Genomic DNA, 9,389 nt, shown 5'->3' with positions numbered 1-9,389 from the left:
CCCCCACCGCCCACCAGCATCCACCAACAATACCTGGCTGTCTTGCTGCAACGCAACGCCAGCTGCTTTGACGACGATGCGCCGTGACAGCCAGCGAACAGAGCCAGGGCTTGTTGCATGCAGGAACAGACATGGACTGTGCAGGTAAGGTACGCAGGTGGACTGAGGCCTTTCATGGATCTTCCACCTTGTTTCTCGATGCTGATCTCGCCGCCCAAGGGCCCAAAGATTGGCTGTGGCCGGCCCCGCACGCACAAACACCAGATCATATTGTTTCTGCCTGATCTGACTCTTGATTCCGGTCTCCTGGTACCATGTCGATCCGAACCAGCTCCAACAGCCAGGCCAGCAGCTTGAAACCACTTTCTTTTCCCCCTCGAAACAGCAGGTCTGACCTGGTCTCGGAGCTGAGTTCTCCCTTACACTCGCTAGCCCCTTGGCTGCACGCCCTAGGTGCACATTCTCATTCCATCACCTATGCGTCTTGCGCAGGACCCCTCGCTAGAGACCGCCCTTGGTTGGCAGCAGCTGTCCTGCGGTGTTCTCGGCACAACGTTTGGACCTCGCGGAAAAAGGAACAAACTCGATGTTGGAAAACCAATGGCCACTGCAGGTTACGCGGCAGCTCGTATCTTTGTCGTGTTTGTTTCCTCGCCTTCCACGAACCACCGACTGGCATTTTCTTCCCTCTGGCCAACATCTCCAAGGGACCCAGATGTCATCCGCTGACCATGCCAGTCAATAGCTCAAGCCCGAGCTTTTGGCATACACCACTCGGCAGGGCCTAGGGTTAGCAACCTCATTGCTTTTTCCCTTGTGTCTTCCCATGTTTTCCGGTTTGGCACACCATGACGCACACATGGAAGGAAACTGTAGTCGGTGCTGGGATTTGACACCTACAAGGCGACGTACAGGTGGCTTACGACAGGCTGCCGCTTGGGTCGGGATGGCCAGAGCTTTCAGAGGCAGATCCTGGCTATCCGAGCGTTCTGGCACCGGTGTTTTCAAGTCGGCAGTTGCTTCTCTTCGTGGGAATCTTCTCCTCGTCACTCGATAGGGATGCAGAGCTCGCACTGGTCCGGTGATGGGGAATGTTTATATTTGCGCCACTCTACCCACTGTCTCCCCAGACTAGTCTGTTCCGTATTGTCGGAAACTAAACAGTCTTGAGAAGCGGTGTGTCTGAGCTTGCGGGAAACAAAGCCGACCAGGTGAGGTGACGACGTACAGGATATGCTGAAGCCTCGGGCTCCATGGAAAACAATCGGGATTGCAGCACCGCCACTCGGAGCTATGACAAACTGGATGAATGCAAGAGTGCTTTTTGGGACGATGGCGTCTTCTCACTGCCCACTAGATCCAGACCGTTCGGGTTTTGGACAAGTGCCACCGTCAACTTGGCAAATACCTATCCTTGGTGTCGTAACCACATCCTCTTGATCTTCAGAGGCAACTAAACATCGATGAGTGGTAATGAACAGAGGATCGAGCTAGGAGGACTTACCAGAGGAGGTCAAGAGAAGCAGCCTCGGAATGCTGCTGTGAAGACGGAGTTCAGATGCCTTTGTTGCAGAAGGGTCCAGAAGGGTATCACGAAGAGACAGACATATGCTCCGATACATGTGAGAAAGTGGACAAAATGAGGAACTCTGCTAGCAGTGTCAATCTGATGGAACGTCAATTGCATCTCACCGTAAGGGCAAGGCTACTCCTGCTTCACGCGGGTGCCTGCCTGGTTTTGGGTCAAAAGGTAGAAGGAAGGACTCAAAGTCGCCCGGGAATATCTCTCCGCCCCAAGAGTCTGAACTCAGAAGCAGGAGCAACATGGACCCTCACCACCTGCTGGGCAACACCGGCGCGAGACAATTCGCACTGTGGGTTTCGGGGGCCTGGCCGTTCTAATTTGGCACCCCGTTGCCGGCAGACACTGAGAAATACAGTGCCAGAACCATACATCTCCTGTGCACACTGTCCGCTATTCCCAGAAAAATTCCATCCGCCCTCGACTCTGCCAAGCTTGATTCTTTGAAGGTCACTTTGGAACATTTTCATTCACCACAACAGAAACAGATCGCTTCATCATCTGGGCGATGCTTGTTTACCTAATCTGAAGCCTCCTATTTTTGTCGACTAGACTCAAAACACAGCGTCAATCTATCGACTGCATCGCAATAACGCACTTCTCGGGTCTCATTCTCAAACTCGAGTTCTCTTATAAGCGGGTTCATCAAACACCGACACCGAAAACTTCTAAATGGCACCCGAGGTACAGAGCAAGAAGAGGAAGATCGACGACGAGGGTGTACTCGTCAAGAAGGCAAAGAAGAAACAGAAGAAGCAGCGTGAGGATGAGGCCGACCTGGATGTCGAGGCTGGTCTGAACAAGGCGTTCGCTCGGATGGACGGCCAGCTCCTGGCTGATCACATTGCTCAAAAGACGTCTCGTTTTGGCACAGAGCTCAGTCCCATTGAGCTTTCAGATCTTTACATTTCGGGTGAGTGGCACTCCGACTTACGGGGCTTGCAGGACAAGGCTAACTCCATGATGTAGCCAACGCCATCAAAGACACCACTTCGTATGAGAAGCCGAGAAATCTCGAAAACCTACCAGATTTCCTGGAGAAGTTTTCAGCTGAGCCTGAGAAGCTCAACAATGCATCCAAGACGTGTGGTGCGCCGCATACACTAGTTGTCTCGGCTGCCGGTCTCCGAGCCGCTGATACTGTCAGGTAGGTACGAGTGTAGTTGTTGTATCGAGATAGCTGCTAAATTGACCAAATCACAGAGCACTCAGGACGTTTCAAAAGAAGGGCAACACAGTCGCCAAGCTGGTAAGAAGCCATATCTACTCTCAGTCAATGACGTTGGCTGACTGATTATCACCAGTTTGCCAAGCATTTCAAGGTAGAAGAACAGGTCGCCTTTCTCCAAAAGAACCGCAGTGGCATGGCGGTTGGCACGCCTCAGCGCCTGATTGATCTCATCGAGAATGGTAGGTATTCTTCCAGCAACTGTTACGTTCTTATGCTGACTGTGCAAAAGGGGCGCTCGCTACTTCGCATCTCAAAAGGATAATTGTTGATGCTTCACATATTGACCAGAAGAAGCGGGGGATTGTGGACATGAGGGAGACTTTGATGCCGCTTGTGAGGCTTCTGTCGAGGAAGGAGCTCAAGGACAAGTATACGGATCCCGACCACCCGATCGATCTCATCTTTTACTAAGCTCGGGAGGAGTTTGAGTTTCTTGATTTGTCTGTTGGTAGATATCCAAGCGCTGGCCAAGTTCACAGTTTCCGCACTAATTCCCACCATCCATGACTGCGGTTCTTATTCTTGTGGCTTGTACGTCTGATAGCTGTTGCACGATGTCCTTCCGCAATTCAGCTTGGAAAGAACCTCCTGACCCGCCGCCGGGACCACATCATTGGATTGTCATTCTGGGAAACAGTCCATGTTGTTGTTGTGCCTGCCTCGATCGACTACTGGCACAACATCGCAGGCTCTGGCATGTCATGCTCCTGCCGTCCATATTCTTGGTGCCGGTGCCGGTGCCCAGGGTTTCCAGTATTTCAGCTTTGGGTCGTGTCTCCCTCTTCTCTCTTCCCATTACATTTCCATCATCAACAGTCGCTCTGTGTTTTTGAACGTCGTTCTTTTCTTGGATTAGGTACCCAAATTCTGTCTCGTCGGTCGTTTGACACCTCCTTTTGGAGATCATATCTTTGCTTGCAGCTCTTCGAATCACCGACAAGTTTCTCGCCTTCAATATGAAGTCCACGGTGCTCTGGAGCATTACGCTATTTTCATCTATCTCATCGGCCCGACAAAACAAAGAATCGCTGCCTCCCTGTGCCCAGATTTGTCTACAACCACTCCTTCAAAGCACGAACTGTGCCGACATCCGCTGTATCTGCCAGCGAAAGCAGGATCTACAGGTAACCTTTACTGAGATGCCCAGGCTCACTTCACCTCACCCACTGACAATGTCTGACACAGAATCTTTTTCACTGTGTCTTCATTAACTGCAACGCTGTGGAATATTCACCCGCTCTGAAAACCGTCACGGGGAATTGCATCACGTCCTCGGCTGTCAATACGGTTCAAGACATTGTAGCTAGCGACGAAACAGACACCAACGACATCATCAATCACCATTCGCCAATGCAACTCGAAGCCGCTCGGCACATGGGCCACGTTGGTGACGTTGGGTCTGGAGGACAAGGCAGTTTGGTTCCTGAAGCAAGCATACTTTCGCCAAATACATTCTCAGAGACTCCAGACGGTCACCACCCCCCAATCGGCCTCAACATCAACCTTCACTACGACGATGGCAACACCGATGGCACGACGTCCTCGCCCAACCCCAAGGTACATGCCGAAAGGCTTCTATCTGGCGCCGGCACCAGTTCTGACATGACACATGTCATTGATGAGTATTCGCCAAACCATGTTGCTGGCAATCCTCCCGGCCCGTTTGTGTCGAGCGGTCCTCCTGCGCCTCGCCCACCGGGAGGAGGCAATGGCGGAGGCAGTGCTTCTCCCCCTCGGGTCGTTACCATGACACAGACCGTCACAGTTCCCCAAGCAGGTGCCGGCTCGGGCTCAAGTACTGGTTCCTATGCGTACGGTGGTTATCAAGGTGCGAATGCCGGCGGCAGCGGTGCTGGGTCATATGACTTTGGTGCCGGAAGTGGTAGCGGCGTGGGCGGAAAAGGGGCTTATGGTGCGGGTGCTGGGAATGGGGGCTCTGATCCTGCGGCATATGGTCCTCCTGGTGGAGGCAATGGCCAAACACTCACTGCCATCGAGACAACAACCATCTGTCTGAGTTCAGCTCAACAGTCGCCGGCAGGAGGCTATGACAACGGCGGAGGCGGATCACCACCATGTCCAGCAGGCAACGGCAACGGTAACGGGAACGGCAATGAGGCATGTCAACCTTCTCAGCCTGCTTTGCAAGGCCCGCTGGTCGAGACAGTCTTCATCTTGGGCACCCCAAGTCCAATGGCCATTGCTCCAACAAGCTGTCCAGCCGGAGCCGGAGCCGGAGATGGGAACAGAGACGACGGTTCACAATATGCAGCCCAAGCCGCACCTGCACCTCCTCCTCCCCCTCCACCACCACCAGTCTATGTGACAATCACTCAAACAGTCGCTGCACCACCTCCTCCACACTCCCCAGCCTCTGTTCCCTTGGCGGCTGTTTCGTTTGATCCTCCAGCGTACGCTCCTCCCAACACGGTTGCATACTTGGGAGCCAAGGGCGCGGGTTTGCAGCAACAAGTCGCAGACGAGACTACAACGTCTTTCTACACAGCAATCACTGCTGCTCCCCATTTCCAACAATCAGGGGCAGCGGGCGCATATGGCGACCCACCAGACAGTGATGGTGCAGTTGCGCCGATTCCCGCGATCCCACCGTCGATCTGGGGTGCTGGTCCAGCCCAAGTTACGGCAGCAAAAGCGGCGCAGGATGGCCCGTCTCTTGTGATTCTGTCAGCGGCCCTCGGGTTTATCCTACTGCAGGCTCTTTTCCTCACATTCTAGTCTCCTCTGGTTCCCTGTACACCACCATCACGGTGTTAGGTTTAAGGTATTCGCATTATCACAGTTGGAGGTGTATGTTGCTGGTTATGTAGGTCATTATTGCAGTTAGGAGCAGCAGGCATTTTGGCCCTTGCTTGTACTGGTATGATAATGTAACACAAGACAATGTACTTGTCAGTGAATTTCATCTTGAAGGTGGTGGGAAAAGGGAAGAGAGAGTAAGGGGCGTAGATTAGATGGGAATGGATTGATGCTCTTGTCATTTGTTTTCTCCTGACTGTGATGACTGAGACTGTTCATCTGCCGATAGCAGTAAATGAGTCTTTGAAGGGCAGTTCTTGATAGATGAGATATCCCTGGGTAAGAAACTTCTCTCTGTGATGATACACCAGTTCAATCAATCGGCCTGCCATGTCCCCCGCCACCCTTCAAGCTCCAACACACAAGGTTCATCTGACGCAGGTGCAGGTAGAGTTGTTTACTTGAGGGTGTTAGCTGTGTGAGGCGTCGATGTTTACCACACCCTCCATGTAGAGGAGGGTAGAGAAATCAGAGGATAATGAAAATTTCTGTCACGCCCAGACTCTCACACTGGTACGTTAGGGTAAGGGTCTGTTGGTGCAGGCTGATCAGGGCCAGATCAGGATGATCAGCTCAAGGTCCCGGGGGCTGTATATATACGGAGGGACTAGATGGGTAGCAGATCGTTCCGCGGTATGCAATGCAAGTCACGTTCGTCGGTATCAAGACCATTGTGATTGAGACCAAGCCATTGTTGTGCACTGTTTAGCCGCACCGAACTAGATTGTCTAGAAGCGCCTTCGACTAGTATCCCTTTCAGAGGTTCTGGATAGGGGTTCGTCACACTGGGCCACCTCACCAGTGGATGCTGGATAGAGAGAACCTGGGTTCTGGTAGAAGATGAATTGGACTTGCGTGAATTAGCAAAGAATCACACAGCAGTCGAGGGGCACACAAAAAGTCAAGGCAAACAATCTTCTGTTATATATTTCTTTCTCAAACCCAAAGCTGAAACAACACGGGCCGTCAAATACCTGCCTTCCCGTTCCTTCACTGATTCAATAACAATACCCGGATTTTTTCCACCGAAAAACATCTCGAAACTGCAACTGAACCTGTGAATGAGTGGGATGACAGATATTGACTGCTCAGAGTTGACCACAAAAGATCAAAGTTTGTAAGCAATCAAAGACTAATTGAACCCAGCAGGCACTCAATGAGTGTACAAAAAACGCCTGTCAGGTGAAGAACTTGATGCCTCGCAAAATGATTGCTTTCTCCCGACCTTTGAGCGACCAAGTCCACTGGTAACAGACGGAAGAGGCGCTTACCTAACAGCGGGAAGGTTGAAGAGGATAACTAAGAAACCTTGGGAGACTGTTAATCTGATGGTCTGATGATTTGGTGAAAGGTCAAACAAGTCTCGCATTCTTGTGTCTCCATATTCAGAATATGTAAGAAATACTATCAGTTGGCCGACAGGTATAGCCGCACCGGCGAAAGTGAGCCACCTAGACGGTATCAATCGCAAATTACTCTCATCATAGTGAGAGACACAAGAAGACGAGACGAGAATGACCGGATGATGAGAGGAGGAGCGTACCATAAGAGTGACGAAATTGTCGTGCAATGTCGAACGAAAGACGAAGAAGAAAAGAAAAAGGAAAATTGTCGAAGATGGACCTGCGGCAGATCCGACCTACCATTTGGGCAGAAAAGCTAGTGTTTTCCGTCACTGGCTCAGTTTTGTGATACGAGCAGTTTGTGTGGTGTAGCTTTCCTGCAACTGGGGATCGAAAGATCACTGCAGTTGTCCGACGATCAACATCGGCGCCATCGCGGGCTGGATGTTGTGCTGTTGTTGGAGTCGTGTTGCGTTGTGTTGCGAAGTTGGGAAGCAGAAGCAAAAAAAAATTGGCGATTGAGCTTTTGAGGACGTTGAATTTTGCAGGTCCGATTAGATAAGCATTTTTTCCTGTGGGTGCGTGGGTTAGGTGTGGGGTTTCAGCTGGCCACGGACCGGCAGTTGTTCCCCCCCTTTCAAGCTCACTGTTCACACTGCTTGCTGTACCCGAACCCTGCAAACGCATGCGAGGCAGTGTGACTGGGACTGTAAGTGAATGGTCGTCGGCAATGGGCATAACACTGAGCCTAGGAAAAGAGACTGGCCGAGTCTGGTGGTAAGAGGGAAGAGTCCCATCATGGTGATTGGTGATGATCGTCAACAAATGTGAGACCACACCAGACACCGGCCACCTTCCCATTCAGCACGACAGCCCTGAAACGTTGCACATCGCAATGCAGAGAAACATGGAATACTAGACTCTTCTGGCTCGGGATTACTGCCGGCAGTCTTCAGCTTGCTTTGTAGATGCATGTTTCTGATTCTCTATGTCCCTGTACCATGGGCATGACTGTGGCAGACGCCGCTGTCCTTGTCTGTTTCAGTGGAACCAGACTGTCGGGAGGGACATGGTATGTATTGTTCACGTCGCCGAACTTGGCAGGCGTATGGTTTCTAGATTGAGAGGACAGTGTGTTGATTTACCGAGGGAAGGGTGCCCACAGGTGGCCGAGGCAATATGGGTTGTCTGGCAACAGTGTTGATGAGGTGACATCCCTTTCACATGATGTTGATACATGTTGATCTCATAAGTTGATCAGAATCTGAGGGTATCATGAGTCAAATAATATTATCGTAATAGTTCCCTGAGCCCCACGCCGAACTTTTCTCTCTCATCCCCTTCTCATGTCCCCCAGCCACCAAGCAACGCCAGTAAGAAGCAATCCTCCCCCCAAAGCCACCAGATAAGAATATCAAAATCACAACCCCATGTCCAACTTTTACATACCCCATACACCGCCGTTGATGCCCCAATTGTATTATACAGTTTTGGTGATTGAGCCAGCTCTCTATAGACAAGGTGTACCGCAAGTTCCGCAGGCTCGACCCTCGATGACCCAGGTCTCGAGGCCTTTGGCCGCACATGTAGGGCAACGGACACCGGGAAACTAGCAGAACGGTCAGACAGATGATTCACCCTGGATTATCGGGCTATCGTTGGTCTTTCTTACCAGTCCCTGATCGGTGTTATCTGATGGTTGAGAAACAGTCATCTGGCAGACTGGCGACTGACCACTTGTGATAGACATGGTGAAGGGTGAGGTGACTGTAGGCTTCTGAAGTGTCGCGGTCGTCTTTCTGAGGAGGCTTTGGGTCTAGAGGTTGTAATGACAAAGTTTCAGAGCGTGAGAGTCCGGAATTGAGCGAGTCTCGAGTGCTAGAGATGGGATGAGGTTTCGAAGTGAGGACGAGATATGGCTGTTGTGCTTGAGATGTGACAGATGGCCAAAGAGGATGTTGTAGATACTTATACTTTTGTGTCCGGTGGCGTCAACGTCACAAGCTCCTAGGTTGGGTGTCGAACGAGGCTAACAGCAGGGGGGACAAGAAACGAAGCAACTCGGCTATCACCAACGATTGTCGTCAGTCTCTTGGATTCGAGGCGTTCAGGAACACAACGGGAACTCGTCGTCTGATCGCCGGTGAGTTTCCGGTGGAAGAATACGGGGACTTGCAGATAGCATGCTAGTGTTCCAGGTGCCAGTTGGGTTGCCTTGCCTTTTGATAGCCACAGGTGGATTGGTTCCACCGAGGGGTAGGAGTCAAGAAGTGACATCTTTGCTCTAGTACAAACAAAGAATAGGGAGAGGGGAAGAAAAAAGGGAAATGGATTTCGAAGCCCCACAAGCCGGCGGGTAGCAAGGGGAGAAAATGACATGACAGACCCTGGTGAGCTCCGATCTCTCGGCCGTTGT

General features: G+C 51.5%; 2 protein-coding genes across 2 annotated transcripts; both read left to right on the top strand.

The window, feature by feature from the left end:
- The first annotated feature begins 1,963 nt into the window (after window positions 1–1,963).
- Window positions 1,964–3,355, top strand: cms1. Its single transcript, XM_062943165.1, has 5 exons — window positions 1,964–2,495; window positions 2,552–2,729; window positions 2,786–2,831; window positions 2,887–2,992; window positions 3,043–3,355. The coding sequence occupies exons 1-5, from the start codon at window positions 2,255–2,257 to the stop codon at window positions 3,222–3,224; spliced, it is 753 nt and encodes a 250-aa protein (XP_062806236.1). The 5' UTR covers window positions 1,964–2,254; the 3' UTR covers window positions 3,225–3,355.
- An 808-nt stretch (window positions 3,356–4,163) lies between these two features.
- Window positions 4,164–5,549, top strand: QC764_119010 (uncharacterized protein; the record flags this gene model as incomplete). Its single annotated transcript, XM_062943164.1, has 1 exon — window positions 4,164–5,549. The coding sequence occupies one exon, from the start codon at window positions 4,164–4,166 to the stop codon at window positions 5,547–5,549; it is 1,386 nt and encodes a 461-aa protein (XP_062806235.1).
- Window positions 5,550–9,389: the final 3,840 nt, after the last annotated feature.

This window comes from Podospora pseudoanserina, chromosome 1 (genome assembly GCF_035222485.1).
Source record: "Podospora pseudoanserina strain CBS 124.78 chromosome 1, whole genome shotgun sequence".
Classification (NCBI taxonomy): Eukaryota; Fungi; Ascomycota; class Sordariomycetes; order Sordariales; family Podosporaceae; genus Podospora; species Podospora pseudoanserina.
The sequence above is the reverse complement of the archived record's forward strand: the minus strand, read 5'-3'. Positions and strand labels throughout refer to the sequence as shown.